Below are 18,114 nucleotides of genomic sequence, written 5' to 3' on the forward strand. Positions count from 1 at the left end.
CAACCATCCATAAAACCACAACCCAAAAATAACCACTAGTAATATTTGATAGTTTCTTTTATTCTTTTGTCCACTGCATTCAGTATTCTGTTTCTTAATTCTAGTTTTTCACCTACCATAGGCATTTCCTACATTTCCACATAGGTCACACAATTATCATAGTTAACAGATACATAATAGTTCATTTTAAATGTACTTTTTTGAAAGAATCCTTACAGCTAATAATTTCAAAAGCAAAGAATCCTTTTATTAAGTGAGCAGTTGGTCACCTTTCATTTATCTGCCACGTATTTTCATTTCTAGGAGTTGAATTTTCAAAAACATCCCAGGCTACAGACAGGGATGAAGGAAAACGACTTTGGAATCCACCATACCTGGATTTGGCTTTTCTTTGTGCCTTTGTTAATCGAATGATCCCAAGCATATTGTTAACTTCACACACCTCAGTTTGCCTTGTTTTGAAAATACACCAAGACCACCGTATGTAAAGCACCGAGCATCTTCCCAGCGCAGCACGGTGGTCACTTGTTTCCAGTCAGCTCTTCTGTCCCCAGCTGCCCCCACCACGCCTAGTCTACAACACAGGCTATAGGAAGTAGATTATCTCACTCGTGGACATAAAGAGATGTCCTGTTGTGTTTTGTGCAGGACATGGGTTTTCTCCCTGGAGTGAAAATGGGCTGGCAATCATGGGGAAATAGGAAAGATTAATGAGGCAGGCGGACCTGAATTGAGTGTCTCCACTCCACCCACCTTCCCTGCCCCGCCCCAATGAGGACATTAGTTTTGACATTTCCAAACTGAAGCAGTGCCCAGCTTTCTACAACAGCAGGTGGCCCTCTGACAACTGTAGAGGCTGCGTTCCTTTTCACAGGAACCGAGTGCTCCAGATCACACATCTGAAAGGAATTCAGAGACCAGCGAATTCCAAGAAGAGCCAAGAGCTCATGGAGCTGAACAATGTGACCACCTCTGAAGCTGAAGGCTACGGAAACGCTGGCTTCCAGGTGAGAAGTTTCATTTATTTTTAAGACCAAGTAAATGGAAATAATCCTCTTTCTTTGGCAACCTTCTTAATTAAATAAGTGGGATTATTGGAACCCAATAAGGTTTTTAATGACACTCTTTAAGCCTGTTTGGGTTTGTTTGTTTGTTTTTTCCTTCTTGGGTTGACAAACCTGAAAAGTCTCTTTTCTTTAACCAGAACCTATTATGATCCCTAACTTGCCCTGTCTCTTAGAAGCAGACTATCTTCTCCAGCTTTTGCCTCATTAGCTCCAGGCAGGGATGGAGTATTTACTCGCAGCCTGGGTGAGAAAGAAAGACTACGGGGAATTCAGATTCTGATTGTAGTTCACACCTAGGGTTTCTTTCTCTTAAACCAGGTCCCAGAGTTGCTGTCAGATGGTGGCCTGTGTGCCTATACCAGTGCAGCCGGGTTATGCAAACCAGTTTCATGTCATCAACCAAAACTCACTGAGTGATTAATGCTGCTTGGCTCAGGGCTAGGTGCCAGAGAGCGCTGGGAGTCTCATCATTGGGAAACACTGGGCTGATCTGTCTGGGTCTAGTCTGGGGATTTTTGAGGGCTGTCCTTCAGTGTGCTTCCTTTTGCAAGCTGACGTTCACCATGGGAGCCCGACTTCCTTGGACTTCAGAGTTACTAAACAGATAAAACAAACTTGTGGCACTAGCGAAAAAGGAACAAGGAAGGTAAAAGGGCTTTGACACAGGTTCTGATTATTTCACACAGAAGTTATTAACATTTCCCTGAGCCTCAGTCCAGCTCAATGGTCACAGTGATGCTTATCCCATATACCCCAGGTTATAAGTGTAGGGAGAGGGGAAAAAATATTTTCTCTTCCCTGTTAGATTCAGTGCCTACAGTCTGTGGATTAAACTGATAAATGATAAATTTACAGGAAAAGAGGCATACAAATGTAACATTTTTTTTATTTTACCTGCATTGGTCTTTATAGAAAAGAAGTAAAATACTCAAAGAAGCAGTAAGACTCAGAAGCTTATATACCATTTTAACAAAGAACAAGTGAATGTGAACAAGTGACTAAACAAAGAAAAGAGAGTTTGGTCATTTAGGGCCAATTAATTGTGGAAAACTGGGAAATATATGGGGGGAACTAATGGAAGATAAGGTTTGTTAGTGAGGTTGGTTTATAGTCTTACCTCACAGTCACCTCTCTTTCCAGTGATAAGTGTTCAGTCCTTTCTGGTGTGGGCGAAGGGGACACATGCACTGGGAAAACTGATGCCCTATTTGGGGGCAGATGGAGGAAGAGAAAATAATTCTTTCTGTGTCTGCTTTTTGTCCATTGTCTTTAGCTCAAGAAATTCTTATGCCAAAGTGGCCTGTTTTGGGGTGGCATATCTTTATCACCTTCATAAGGGTTAAATGAGAAAGAAACATAAAGCAGAGGGCCTATTATGATCCAATAGACTAAAAGGGATGGAATGGTATAAAGAGGCAAAGTCAATATGACAGCAAGACAAAGGTGTCTGCTAAGGAGAAAGGTCATGAGCAACTGGCTGCTCAGTCAGTGAGGAAGACACACCAACCATGGTCCTGTTTTCTATCCCTTACTCCCTTCTATCAAAACAGAGCACCTCCAGGCCACCAGGTGCAGGGCCGGGCATCTCCAACCCAGCAGAGCACTGCACACCAACACCAACCAGCGGTGGCCAAGTTATTCCTTCCAACACTTGTTTTTCAACAAGAATTTCCAGGGACATGTATTTACTCAGCAGAACCATTAACTATCCTCTAGATACGGCCATCACTAGGAAGAGATGCCAATTCAAGAAGAAATAATATGCAACTGTGGACTTCAAGGAACAGGGCAAGCAGAAACAAATAAGCAATTGCAATTACAATATAATGTGAAAGAAAACATAAGCAAAAAATAACCCTGGAAGTTGACACCCAATATCTTATCAATGCATGTAGGCGGAGCTGGGCTGGCTGAGCCTGTGACGGCATCGCAGAGGGAGAGAGAACTCAGACGGGGCTGACAGAGCAGGCAGGGATTCCCCAGTTGAACAGGGAGGGGTGTCAACAGAGCATCGCAAGCAAAAAAAAAACTGTGCACAGGCCCAGGGGTCGGAAAGTGTGCGTGCCAGGGGTAAGAAGATGTGGAGGTGGGGGTGGGGAGCAGGCACAGGGGGCAGGTTGGCATTGGATCACGAGGCCTCTGTGTGTGCCAAGGCATCTGGGAAGTAATCGATCGGAATTAACATTATCAAATGTTTACTTTTTTGAGAGTACTCTATCATCTCTGTTAAAGGGAGACAGAAATGGAAGGGGTGTGTGTGTATGTGGTTGGGACACAAGTTATATGTTTAGTATAACAATCCAAACCAGAAACCAATGCCGGGGGTTGGGGTGGATTCCAACAGCTGCTAAGAGGGCTTTTCTGCATTGGAGTTGACGGGAGTTGGTTGTCCAAGAGCTGCTGGCTCTGAAGATTTCCCGTTTTTTTCTCCTCTGTAAGGAAGAAGAATAATATCCATGTCAGGGTTGTTGAGAGAATTAAGTGAGCTAATGTAAGCTTTTTGAGTGTATGTCATATAAATAAAAAAGGACAAACAAAAAAAGCAGGTCTGTCTTAGTCTGTTCAAGTTGTATAACAAAATATCACAGACTGGGTGGCTTATAAGCAGAAATTTATTTCTCACAGTTCTGAAGTCCAAGATTAAGTCATCAGCAGATTCCAGGTCCTGTGAGGACCCCCCCCCCTCCTCTGGACAGCTCTCTTCTTGCCATGTCCTCACGTGGACAAAGGTACAAGAGAGCTCTCTGGGGCCTCTTTCCTAAGAACACTAATTCTATTCACGAGGGCTCTGCCCTCAAGATGTAATCACCTCCCAAAGTGTCCATCCCCTAATATCATCACACTGGGAATCAGGGTTTCAACGTTTGGATTTGTGGGGGATAGAAACAGTGGATCATAATAAGGGCCTAGCACACAGAATGAACATTGTAATAGTAGCCGTCGGAACTGGGCCAGGTTAAGCAGGGAGGCAAGTCAACATTTCTGGCTTGAGATGTCAACTTGCAAGTTTATTTAGATAAGAAATCCAGGAACACAGGTGGAGAGAGGAAGAGAGTGAGTTCATTCTGAGGCCTGTGGGTTGAAATTCAGATGACTTCCCACACCTGGATAAAGATGGCGATGAAGCAGGAAATGTATGCATAGCTGCACCTGGAGCCTAGAAGGGACCATCACCCATCAGGGGCTGTCAGCACAGGGATGGGCCGTGGACATGGATGAGACCATGTGGAGGGAAAGGTGGGAAGCGCCAGTGCTGAAGACGTGTGGAAAATTAGAGGAGTCAGAGGGAAGAGTCAGGGGGAAGCCACGGGAAAAGAAAGCTACACGGTCAACAGCTCAACCTCCTCTGGAGAACAGAAGAGAGCAGAGAATGATATAAATTCACTTGATTTGCCAATTACTAGTGACTCTGAGGGAGGGGGTGGAGCACTTTATGTTATGAGTGGGAATTAAGAGACTGGAGACAATATGAGCAAAGGGGGCATTCCTTTGCCTGAGAGAACCATGGGGAGAGAGAGGCAGGCTCAAGGCAGGCACGATTGGGGTTGTAGGCAGGGAGCTTTTTTACTTAAAAAATTTTTTTACTGTGAAAAATGACATGCCAAAAAACACACAGAACCAAATATACAACTTATTATAAAGCAGCACCTAGGTTAAGAAACAGGATATTGCCACCCCTCAGCCCAGAGGCCCATCACATGCGTTCTGTCAAAACTGCCTCCCTCCCCCAGGGTTACAGCTACCCCAGCTGTACGGTAATACTTTCCTGCTTTGCTTTATACCCGAACTTCTAATTATAAATCCCCGAGCACCACCTTTGCCTGTTTTGTTAACTTTATGCAAGTAGAAACATACAAGAAAAATTCTTCGCTTATTGTGAAATGTTCATACGGAATTAGACAAGAGGAACCATTTTGTAACTGGCTTCTTTGGTTCAGCTTAGTATTTCTAAGATTCAGCCACAGAGTTGCATGTGACTGGAGTTGATCCAATTTCACGGATATACAGTATTCTCCATAGATATAACACTATCTATCTATTTTTACTGTTAGTGGACAGTTTTGTTGTTCAGTTTGGAGTTCGGGGGAGTTCTTGCAAACACAAAGCTATGAATACTCTTGTGTGTGTCTCCTGGTGCATATGTAACCAGTTTATTCTGGGGTTACACCTAAGGAATGGAACTGCTAAGTTATTGGGAACACATATGGATTTTCAACTATAATAGTAAGGCCAAACAGGTTTCCTAAGTGGTTTTACCAATCTACACTCCCATCCACAGAGTGTGAGTTCCTATTACTCCATAGCCTCGCCTAAATTTATCTGGCTCTTTAATTTCAGTGATTCTGATAGGGATATAGTAGTATATTATTGAGGTTTAATTTTAATTTTTATATGTTATTTGCCATTAGATGTATCCTTTATGAAATACTTGTTCAAGTCTCTTGCCCCTCTTCTTTACTGGATTTTGTCTTTTTCTATTGGTTTAAAAGAGTTCTTCAAATGTTTCAAACACAAACCCTTTCTTAGTTATATGGTTTACAAATATCTTCTATCACTCTGAAGCTGTCTTTCACAATAATATTTTGATGAACAAAATTAATTTTATTGTGTCCCATTTATCAGGTGTTTTTCTGTTTTATAGATCTTGTTTAAATCTTTTCCTTACAGAGAACGAACTAGTGGTTGCCAAATGGGAGGTGCTGGTGGGGAGATGTGTGAAAAAGGTGAAGGGATTAAGAAGTACAAATTGGCAGTTACAGAACAGTCACAGGCATGTAAAGTACAGCATAGGGAATATAGTCACTAATACTGTAATCACCATGTATGGTGCCAGGTGGATACTAGACTTATCCGGGGATCAGTTTGTAAACTATATAGATGTCTAACCACTATGCTGTACACCTGAAACTAATATAAAATAATATTCAATGCCAACTGCAATTGAAAAATTAAAAAAAGAAATCCCTTCCTAACCTACAAGATAATGAAGATACCCTTTCATATTTTCTAAAAGTTTTACATATAGTGTAAGAGGGAGTCAAGTTTTTTATTTTTTTACCTGGACATCAATTATTTCTGCATCACTTTTTTATTTATTGTTTTTTTCCATTATCTTTTTTTTTAAAGATTTCATTTATTTATTTTTAGAGAAGGGAAGGGAGAGAAAGAGGGAAACATCTATGTGTGGTTGTCTCTCATGCGCCCCCTACTGGGGATCTGGTCTGAAACCCAGGCATGTGCCCTGGCTGGGAATCAAACTGGCGACCCTTTGGTTCACAGGCCAGCACTCAATGCACTGAGCCACACCAGCAAGGGCTCAGCATCACTTTTTTAAAAAAACAACTTTTCCCCACTTGAAAAATACCACATTTGCCAATTGTCCATATTTGGGGTCTTTTCTGAATATGGCAACTGAAAGATTTTTCCAAACTCAATGGAGTGGGCAGGATCAAGAGAATCTAGAGAGAAAGCAAGAAAGATCAGATAAAGTTCAGAACTTCTAAGAGTGAAAATTCAGACAAGTTTTTGAAAGAACTCATTTACTGTAGGCTATCCCTTAGAACCTCAAATCAAGTTGCCTCATGCTACAAGGAAGTCAGCTGGGCGGAAATCACTTATGAAAGTCTGGATGCAGGGCTAGACAGGAAATGTGCCTCCACCCTGCACACACACAGAGGTATTGTCTCCATGTACTGTCTGGTAAGCCAGTCAGGTATGGAGAGTTTATTCAATGCAGGTTAAAATTTGAAAGGCCCTATAAATGCTGAAACATTTGCATGGACTTCTAACTCAGATACTCTTAACATTAGAGTTTTGAGGTTGGAAGTAACCTTGCAATGTGAAGAGGAAGAGTATTGTTTCTCCAAAACAGTGGTTAGGGAGGTCATTGTGAATCACACTCAGGTTAATAAGCAGGTTTTCACATCGCTCAGGACAAGCTTGGCTGCAACTATCTAGGTGATTTTTTTTCCCCCTACAACTGAATTAAAACACAGAAAACTCATGACAATACAGCACCTTGTTTTTGTGAAGGAAGTTAAAAAAAAATTGCATTCTCTACCATTTCCTCACATCTGTATGATCATTCCTAGACTTTTATTTCTAAAGGAAAACAACCTCTATGACTATAACCCATGTCATTTCCATGACATCTCAGATGGGATGGATTTAATGATTTTGTTTTTTCCTCATTCAAGCATTCCTGAAATGATTCCCTTCAAAAAAAATGTCGGGGAGGGGACTACTCACTCATTGGTAATCAAGGCATTGGAATGAAAACAAGAAATCATTAATAATGTGAATAAAAGTAGATATTAGCCAAGGGCTATGGTACATCTAATAGAAATATAGTGCAAGCCACATATGTAATTTTAAATTTTTCTACAAGTCCATTAAAAATGTAAAACGAAACAGGTATAATTAATTTTAACAATATAGTTTAGCCTAATATATTGAAAATATTATCATTTCAACATATGATTAATGCAAAGTTATTGAGATGCTTTCTTTACTTTTTTGTTCCATACTAAGTCTTTAAAACTCTGTGTTTTTACACTTAGAGTACATGCCAATTTTAATGCTAATTTTTTATCAGGAATACTTAATCTGTATTTAGATTTCATAAAATGTATAGTTGAAAAAGGAGATGCATACCTAAGTTTCAAACATACTTAAATGTTTTCCAATAAATGAATTTCTCATGTTCATTTTAAAATTCAGATTAGTTAAAATTTAAATAAAAGTAACATTCAGGTTCTCAGTTACACTAATTACATTTCAAGGACTTAGTAGCCACATCTATTGATAATTCAGGTAAGATACATATTTTTTGGTTTGGGATTATACAAAATAATATGATTATCCTTGCCCTTTAAGAGTTTGACCACTGATTTTATGTCACAAAATTAAAAGTAAACTGACAACTTCAGATTTGCCTGATTTTAGTAATTTATCTTTTCTCATTTTTTTCCCACGTTGGTCTTTTTAAAATTTATTCTGGATCTTTCTATGTTGGGAAGTTAATGATTATTAAATCAGTCTTTTCCCTTGTTATAAGTCTGATATTTTTTTAATTTCATCTTGAGTCAGTTTAGATAGTTTGTGCGTTTCTAGGAATTTGCCCCTTTCATCTCTGTTATTTAATTTGTTGACATACAGTTGTTCATAGTATTTGCTTAATGTCCTTTGTATCTCTGTAGATTGGTAATAATGGCCTGGAACCAATAAATCTCCCAGTCTTTGCTGAGGGCACTGTGTGCATGCTGTGGATTTGCCTTCAGTGCTCAGGGAAGCATTTTATGTTCCCGCATGCAACTCTGTGTTTACCTGCACTTCCTGCTTCCGTTGAGTCTCAAGGTCTGCCAGAGATGAGAGCTTTGGTCCTTCTCATTTGTTTCCCATGCATGAACACAACCCTGGCTGTGTGCCTGGGCTTCTAGAGTCCCGGGAATGACAGCATTTTTCAAAGTCCCTTTCAGATATATTATTCCCAGCTGTTTCTTTAAATTTTTGCTTCTTTTGTTTCTTACGCCAACCATTAGTTATCTCTGCTTTGGGCTAATGCCTATATTAACAGTTGCCCCCAGGGAAAACAATGGTGTGAGCTCTGAGTCTGACCAAACAGACAAGCCTTGTGGGATTTTCTAAAGGAATTGCAAGACAGGTCAAATAGTGGCAGCTACCTCAGAATTGGACTCTGGGAGAGCTCCAACCCCATTTGCCCCTCCATATGTGGTGAGGCCGCCAGTTTTCAATGTGATTGCAGAGTTGTTTTTCAAGGCTGTCATGAGTCTGGGGAGAGTGGAATAGGGCTAGGGAATTAAGACACCAGAAAGCTTGCTGTTCTAATTGAGATTTAGTTGTTTTATTGGGTTGGCCAAAAAGTTTGTTTGGTTTTTTTTTTTCTGTAAGATGGCTCTAGTACCACTTAGTTGTCTTTAACTTCATTTGAAACAATTTTGTTATATTGTATCGTGACAGCTGTCATATCAGCATGCATTTTAAAAAATAATCAAAGTTGGTGAATTTTTTGTGTAACCATCTTAATATTGAAAATGGAAAATACCAAACATTTTCAGCATATTATGCTTTATTATTTCAAAAAACGTAAAAAATGCAAACGAAACACACACACACACACAAGATTGGTACAGTGTATGGAGAAGATGCTGTGACTGATAGAAAGTGTCAAGAGTGGTTTGTGAAGTTTCATGCTGGAGATTTCTGGCTGGACTATGCTCCACGGTCAGATAGACCAGTTGAAGTCAATAGAGATCAAATTGAGACATTAATTGAGAACAGTCAACATCATAGCACGAAGAAGAGAGCTCACATACTTAAAATATCCAAATCAATAGAGTTATTGGTGAGAACAAAAAAAAAATGTGTTTTAGTTTACAGAAAAAACTAAACGGACATTTTGGCCGACCCAATACATGAAAATATATTCTTCTGGATTGGTGTGAGCCCTTGATAAATTTTTTTTGACCATTTTTCCAGCAAACTTGTTGCTTTCATGGAGAAAAGCTTTGGAGGTCCTTACTCTACCATTCTGTTAATTTCACCAACAACCTTAGATTTAAATAGCAAATGTCACAAGGAAGAATCTGTTTGATCAAGTGATAAACAGTATTAGTCACATCTCTGGTTTCAGGTGAGTGAACGTAGCCATAGGCTGAAATGCATTGATGATCAGTCATGTGCAGAGCAACGATTAAGGTTCTGAGGTTTGCAGCCATCACTGTTGCCTTTTACTAAAACTGGGGGAAGGATTCGGGCACCTAAATCACAGGAAAAGAAGAAAAGGGAGATTAAGTGCTATTTTTTTTTCTACCATGAATGCCCCAAGAGAGATGCCCTCTTGATCTGAGTAGGCCTCTTTTGAGGCTTTGCCTGTTGATTACATACAGTAAGGCCTGGTTTATTATCCCTCTCTGGTCCTGCATGGATTGCCATACAAATGTCACGTCAATAATGATTGGAAGCCCCTGATCAGTCATGAGAACACCAATCTCAACTGGATCACAAGGTAATGTGTCCTGCAAGCAAGTCCCTGACCTTCAGAGGGTAGGTGACAGAGGTTTTCTGAAAAATGTTCTATCTCACTTAACACACAACCAAGACTAGTCACCAGGCTCTAGTTTCATTGTTGTTTTTCTCTTTTGATTATGAAACTTGCAGTTCACAGTCCCTTAATTTAAAATGAGGGTGGTGATACTCACTGGGCCATCTCATCCAGGCACTGTTGATGTTGATGAGAAGCTGGGCCTTGGATGCTAGCCTGTTGCTTGTCAAATTTTTAAAAGTCAAAGGTGGGAGTATTTAACATTTTATATACCTAGAACAGATTATTGTGAGCATTAACCTCAAGCTTCTGTTGTGACACAGAATTTAGGATTCTGTCTTCAAATTGCAGATTTAGACAGACATGGTGCAGCATGATTTTCACTCAAAGTCAGGATCTGGATTTAGAGGCGTCTAACTCGACCCTGTTACCAAACAAATGGACCAGTGGGGTGGGCGTGGGTGCCCAGATGCTATTACTGAACGACCACCTTCCTTCCCCGGGGTCCCTCGATTGTGGGTCCTTTGCCCCCCGCCCTTGGAATTATGGCTCTGAATGGCAGAGTTTGGTGAAAAGGAAAGGAACTATTTATTCAAAAGTTATACAGTTTTGATTAATGGCTTAATGCCACTCCTAAATCTCAAAATCCCTTTAAAACAATCACCAGCACACACACCATCCTGCCTTCTCCCCCTTTGCCCAGTTAGGCCACTCAGGTCAATCAGGGGTACCGTCCTTCAGAAGAAAAAGAACAGAAGTCCGGGGCTCGGCAAGGCAGGCCTCTCATGATTCTCAGCACCATCTGCTGCGTCGCCACAATTTCCAGTTCTTAATCCAAAACCATGTGGCACCTTCTCATGGCCCACTAGCAGGAGTCCTTTGTCCCCTCTTTCTTCCCGCGTGGTCTTCACACTGTTCCCCAGAGTCCGTGCCCCTTTGTCTCTCCTGCAGGCCTTGTCTCTCCTCCTTTCTCTCTTCAGTTACATTCTGTATTAAGTCTTTCAAACCTTCCTGATTAGCCTTGGTGATATGCAAAATAACCATCTTTGCATGTGAGGAATGAAGCTACCCAGCTGCTATTGACATGCAAAGTAATTCTCAATGGCCCTGCTCCAGGTCTCCCATCCCCTGTGTCGGCCTTTCTTGGGGTGGGGAGAATATATTTTTCTTGGATACCCCAATTTATGGACCCTGTTACAAATACCTTTTTTTGGGGGGGGCCTGGCTGTGCTCTGTTACAACCCCACACCTGGGCTAACATATTTGACCCAGAAGCCACTTACAGCCTTAATGTGTCTAATTGTTCTTTCTCTTTCCTTTGAAAGCAAGTTGAAAGAAAGAAAAAGAGAAACAGAGATAAAGAAATAGATGGTATGCATATAGTGTGTCCTTTGGAAGTAAATAAAGATAGAGGTTTCTGATGAAAACCCTGTGAATCAGGTGGTAAGGAAGCCTTCTATGGTGTTCAAAGTCAAAATAGATGATTACTAGGAATAGTTAAATCAGGAAGCAGGGAAATATTCCTTCTTAATGTTCTTTCTAATCTCCTGGTTCTGCAACTTCAAGGACCTGTTTGCTTCTTTTCCTCTAATTGCCAAAACTCTCTGACATAAACCATGAATGACATTTATTGATTCAACAAAAATGTATTGAGCTTAGACACAGTGCCAGGCATTATACTAGGAGATAGAAACAGGGCTTCTGTTTGGTTAAAATATAGTGGCCAGCTAGTACAACACAGAGTGTACAAAGTGCTATTCATCACATAAGAAGGTGAACTCATGTAGGTTGGGAGTTTGAGAATATTTCCTAAATATTCCAAATGAACTCTTACAGGTTTTCATTCTTTTCTTTTTTTTAAAGATTTATTTATTTATTTTTAGAGAAGGAGGAAGGGAGGGAGAAAGAGAGAGAGGGAAATATCGATGTGCAAGAGAAACATCAATCAGTTGCTTCTCATGTGCTCCCAGCTGGGGACCTGGTCTGTAACCCAGGCATGTGACCTGACTAAGAATCGGACTGGCAACCTTTCAGTTTGCAGGCCGGCACTCAATCCACTGAGCCACACCAGCCAGGGCAGGTTTCATTCTTTTGCTCATTCATCCCACAAATATACGTTGAGCACCTACTCTGTGGTAGGTAGAAGGAAACTGACCAGTAGAGTACAAATAACTTGCTAAGCTACCATGTCAAGAACTACATTTTTCCATATTACATTATGTGGGAAGTCAAGGCCTTAAAAAGGAAGGCCTGAGAGACATGAACAAGGAGGCAGACAGGGTGGAAAAGGCAGGCACACAGGAATAGAGGCCAGTCAGTTCTGATTAACCTCAAGGTACTTGGCCAATTTCAAAATCCTGGTCCCAAGAATTCAAAAGCAATGGTAATTTTAGGTTTAAAGCCAAATATCTATATTCTATGGACTCAGGAACTTTCCAGAAAAAATTAGCTTGCCAGATTATAAGGTTTTATAACCTAAGCCAGAAAATAATTCATTAATGTGAGTCATGAGTCAAGGCTCTTTCTACCATGGGGAAATATCAGTCATAATCCAAAGGGGCCAAGACAGACATATTTGCTCTCCTTCTTGACTCTCCAGTTGCCTGACCCTCCTGAACTTCTCAACTTCGGGAACAAGCCGAAATTCCAAATAGCATAATCTATTAAGTTGTACAGTTGTCCACTGATGGGTCATACCTCCTTGTCAGTGTCCCTCTCTTTCTAGCTTTTAAATAATTTTTATTTTTCTAATCAAGTTATTGCATCTTGAGTTTCTCGTCTACCCAAATCCATGGGGTCAGGGACATTTGCAACGAGAAAGTTGGTCCAACTTATGCAGCCATGGAGATTTAAAATAAAGAATTGCTTAATTGAGGGCCAGACCTATGCAGATAAAGCAGGTGAGGAACAAAGGTCTAGTTACATGGTGTATTGAATCTAGCAAGGAAGGGGAAAGAGGCAAAGGCACACAAAGCCAACAAAATATTGAGCTTTCTGTTGACCCACATGTTCACTTCCTCATTCCCTTGCAGAACATGAGCCTTTAAGTCAGAGAACAAGGAACAAAGAAGTAGAGGAGGAAGAATTTAGAAAGCACAGGTGAAGGTAAGAGATAGCCTGTAATGTTCCAAGCACTGACTCTACAATATGTGGAAATGATAAGAGGGTTCTCATTAAGAAGGAACTAGGAGAGGTTGGTCAAATGTGAGCTTCAGAAAAAAGCCAGATGTGGGGAGGGGAGATTTGCCTTCTAAGAACAAATCAGAGTAGGAAACATAATTAATAGATTCAAAAATAATTCTATTCTAATATAAAAATAATTAATAGATTAAAAGAGATTATATACTTGTTTATTTTTTTTTTCCTCAACTATAGGAAGATGTTTTGTTGGTGAGTTCCTCCCAAGACTAAATGGGTTACATCTTTAGAATTTCAGACACAGACAAGTTTATTCCAATTAACCTGTAAAAAAGTAGTACATTGAACTTTTTAAATAGTTCTTATTATGACTATAATTAAATAATCAATTGTATAACTTGTGGTGGGCAATTTTTTTTCTAAACTCTCTAAGTACAGAGCCCCAAGGAACTGTTGAATGAAAAGGCTGATACAGTCCAGGAAATGGAGAAGTCCAGGTGGTAGGAGGAAACTAGCACAATATGTTATCACAGAAGTCAGAGACAAAAGTCTTTTAAGGAGAGAGTGGTCCACTAATAAAATAGAAACTGGGTTTAGGGAAATAGAAACCATTGAGGACTTTGACAAGGGCAACTTCCATAGCATGGTAGGAGTGGAAGCCATACTGGAATGAGATGAAGAGTGAATATGACGCAGTATATAGAACCATATCTTAGTCCATTCGGGCTACTGTAACAAACTATTATAGACTCACAGAAATGTATTTCTCACAATTCAGGGGCCTGGAAGTCTAAGATTGAAGCCAGAATGATTGCAGTCTCATGAGGGCCCTCTTCCTAGTTCACAGCTAGCACCTTCTCACTGTCTTCACATGGTGGAAGGGGTTAGGTGTTTCTGTATGGCCTCTTTTATAAGAGCATTAATCATACTTATGAGGGTTCCACCTTCATGACTTAAGCAACTTCCCAAGGCCCAACCATCTAATACCATCATCTTTGGGGGTTAGAATTTCAACATAATGAATTAGGGGGAACACAAACATTCAGACCATAACAACCAGTAAGGGCAGCAAGAAGAGTGGTTTTTAATGGGAGGAGCAAGAATGCTAATCTATGAATTCTTGGCTTCAGGGTAATAAAAAATTGATGAAGGTGCAAATATTAGAGAATCAATGGAAGGAGGGATTGAGTAAGTCAGTGTGTAGAGAAACACAGAATGCTGTTCCTGTGCCTGGCCCACAGTTAAAAGTCCAGACACTGCCATATTATTGCCCTTAGGATGAGCTTCTCATGAGATGTCTTAAGGCTTAGTTCTGGTATTTTCCCTCTCAAGCATATAGTAGAAGTTCTTATGGAAGTATTTCCTCTATTCAAACAAGTCAGGCTGTCAAAGAAAGGCAAGAAACAATAACAGGAAACTAGAACCAGACTTAAAGAATCACACCTTATCAAGCACAAACGATCAACACAAATATCGAAAGCTACAATAAGAGTGAAAGTCAACCCAGCAGGCGAAGGTAAGTGATGTTGTGGAGTGTACAATTCTACTTTTATGTGACTTTCAGCTAGCTCTAAGCTCTAAAAACTCCACATGTGAAAAGGAAGTAAGGAAATAAGCGCAAGTGCAACTGGAAGAATTTAACTCCTGTGTTGATAACAACCAGGTGAGGGTGGTGTTGAGCAGACCACTCTATTATAAAGATACGCTTTCTAATTAGTAAGGAATCTGAGCAGGTGAGACTACAGGCTATGTGAATATCCAGTTGCCCAGTGCACTTCACCCAATGGTTTTAGCATCCATTGGTGATCTTTTTCTAAGTCAATTCCTACTTTGGGATCTGTAAAATAGTGATTTTTTTCATTTCTTCAATATTCCTTACCTCACATTCTTCTGAAAAAGAATAGATTTCCCTTCTTTCATCTTGCTTTCTCTTTTTGAGTATCATTAGAGACTAACATCCTATTTATTCAATATTCTATAATTAATTATCAACATTATTTGTTTCTCCCAACATTTTATTATGGAAAATTTTCAAACATACAGCCCCGTCTGATGTGGCTTAGTTGGCTGGATGTCATCCCACAGAGCAAAAGGTTGCTGGTTGGACTCCCAGTCAGGGCACATGCCTGGGTTGAGTTCTGTACCCAGTCACGGTGTGTCTGAGAAGCAATTGATTGATGTTTCTTTCTCACATCTCTGTTTCTCTCCTTCTCTTTCTCCCCCGTTTCCCACCCCCCTTCCCCTCTCTCTAAAATAAATAAATAAAATCTTTAAAAATTTTTTTCAAACATTCAGAAAGTTGGAAGAATTTCATAGTGAGCACCTACATACCCGCCATCTGCATTCTACAATTAATATTTTACTATACTTGCTTTCTCACATATTTATTCATCTATGCTACCCTCCTTCTATCCATCTATCGGTCCATGTATTTTGACACAAGTTGCAGATATTTTACTCATGTTTTTGACTTCTGTGTGCTCAATTTGTCCCAAACTAGGCCAGCAATCTCAGAATGCTTTTTGACAAGGATTGAATTTATTTATTAGGTATAACCAACCTAGACAATATATGAAGTAAACATTTACAGTATATGAAATTGAGACCATTGGTTAGCATATTAATGGTTTTAATCAGGTTTCTGCTTCCAGAGCCCACATACTGCCATGATCAGAAGTTGGGCCAAAAAAAAAAAAAAGTGGGCCAAGCACTGGCCTTCATGGCAGCTGTGTCTTCCAGCCTTGATGGGGTGGCATCATTAAGCGGACATTTCATGCGGCAACCACTAGTGTCCAGCTACATAAGCTTGTCTCTCTGGCACCAGACTTACATTGGAAGTTAATTTACATTTCATCTTCTAAATATAACCCTGAGCTCTGATGAAGCTAATGGGAGAGCCTCAGAGACAATTAAACCGAATGCTTAAACATCACTCATTTGCTTTCTGTTTCAAGAATCTACATGAACAGGATGCTGAGACCTTTATCCCCGGGTATTATTTAATTTCTCCCAATATTAGATTTATGGACAGATCCGTAAGTGGAAATCAAGATATCCAATTACAAAAAAATAAAAAAAGACCCATATTCTCCCAGCTGTATCTATTTATAGTAACTTCATAACTATAACTGCATGTGGGTGCATGTGGGTGAAGGACAGGCAGGACTTCCGCATAAGTCTGAGGGGGCAAGGGACACGTTCCATTCCATTCCACACACCAAGAGGCGGTAGAACTCCTAGTTTGAAATGAACATGCAAGATGAAAAAGCACCCTCACTGTATGGAGTTAATACATTCAAGCAGTGAAAAGAGTTTATATCTGTTGCAAATAACTCAAAATATAATTTACATCCAAGGCATTTAAATTAAGGTAGTTATTAGAACTTCCCACTGGACCTTGTTGGGTTTTTTCTGTTTTGTTTTTTTAACATATCAATAAAGATTCATATATACTGTTTCTATCACAAATTTATTTCAATAACTATTTCAATATAATTGGTTTTCTTTTAACCCTATATATTTAATTTTATGTCTTTTAAAACACCCAGAAAGAGGTCTCAAGGTTCCACTACCTGTCCCCTTTGAAGACACTTCCCAGAAGTTGCACACAGCTGTGACCACACTAGCAGAATGTAATCACAGCCACAGAGAGATTAGGAAATGTGCCTTTTTTCTGAGAAATGTTAGGCTCTGCTAAAACTCAGAGTTCTATTTTTCAAGGTAATGAGGAAGAATAGATACTGGGGACAGCTAGCAGTCTTGGCCACAATATATTTTCTACTCAGGTCATAGAGTTCAGTATATGTTCATTAGATCCCTGTTATCTATGGTTATGTTGGTCTTCCTTATTACCCCTGTCCACTGGATCTGCCATAGACTGAAAAGCTCTCTCAAAGTCTTCTAAATGCGTTTCTAGATATGTCTCCCTGGGTTTCCTTTATGTTAATCTATGCCATTTGTACCTAGATAACTATGCTTCCCAGAATGTGAGATTGTACCCCAATCATTTCTTTTTAGACATGTTAATTGTTTTGTTGTTGTTGTAGTTCTCTACTCAGTTCAGGATTAAGATCATGACCACTCATTTTTCATCTTCTCTGAGTCATCTTCAGTAAATGGTTTTGTTTTATTATCTGACTTAATCAAATACAATTATTGATTTGCCAGATATGTTTGTTTGTTCTTAGGTCCTCTCATCACATTTTATGTTGTGTTTTTAAAAATCTTTTTACTGTATAGTTTGTATGTTTCTTATTTTTGTTTGATTTCTGCTGAAGACTTGTGGTTTATTTTGCTTGTTTTGTTTTAATCGTTCCTTTCAAAACCAGTTTAAGACTATCAGTAATACAAAATCAGTATGTTTTTAATCTTCTATAATTTCTTTCTTTCTCTTCCACCACTTAATTTTAATTGAATACATATCTTGTAGTGTTTACCCTTCTATCTTAAACACAGCTATTTATATTCTCTGTTGGCTCCCAGAAATTAGCAGATGAGGAAATGGTCTTGTGTACCCATGATCATCTGTGTACCCATGAGTTTTCGTTTCTTCTCCTTCAAGTAGGGTTCTGATCATCTTTTCTACATTGCCAGGGGTATATTTTTTAAAATTTGTCCTGGAATCAGGATCCCTGGAAGTTTTAGATTTTTCTTCACTTAATAGAGTTAACACATATTATCCCTCCTTTTGCTGTAATTTCTCCTCCTATCATTTGTTTGGCTGGCATTCTTCCTCTAATAGTATTTTCAAGAAAACTCATGGAAACTATATTTTATGAGTATTTGCATACTTAATTCTTTCAAATCCAGTTGCCATTTTCCACACCATGGATGGACCTAGATGGA

The 18,114-nt window shown here is 39.6% G+C and overlaps 1 protein-coding gene across 1 annotated transcript in view; it reads left to right on the forward strand.

The window, feature by feature from the left end:
- Window positions 1–18,114, forward strand: part of SLC28A3 (solute carrier family 28 member 3) — a 54,762-nt gene that overhangs the window by 1,164 nt on the left and 35,484 nt on the right. The window contains exon 2 of the mRNA XM_054583302.1: window positions 875–1,007. Within this exon, the coding sequence (XP_054439277.1) occupies window positions 875–1,007 (133 nt within the window). The remainder of the gene's footprint in view (window positions 1–874; window positions 1,008–18,114) is intronic.

Source organism: Pteronotus mesoamericanus, unplaced genomic scaffold (genome assembly GCF_021234165.1).
Source record: "Pteronotus mesoamericanus isolate MK-2021 breed Mesoamerican mustached bat unplaced genomic scaffold, CSHL_Meso_final contig_73, whole genome shotgun sequence".
Classification (NCBI taxonomy): Eukaryota; Metazoa; Chordata; class Mammalia; order Chiroptera; family Mormoopidae; genus Pteronotus; species Pteronotus mesoamericanus.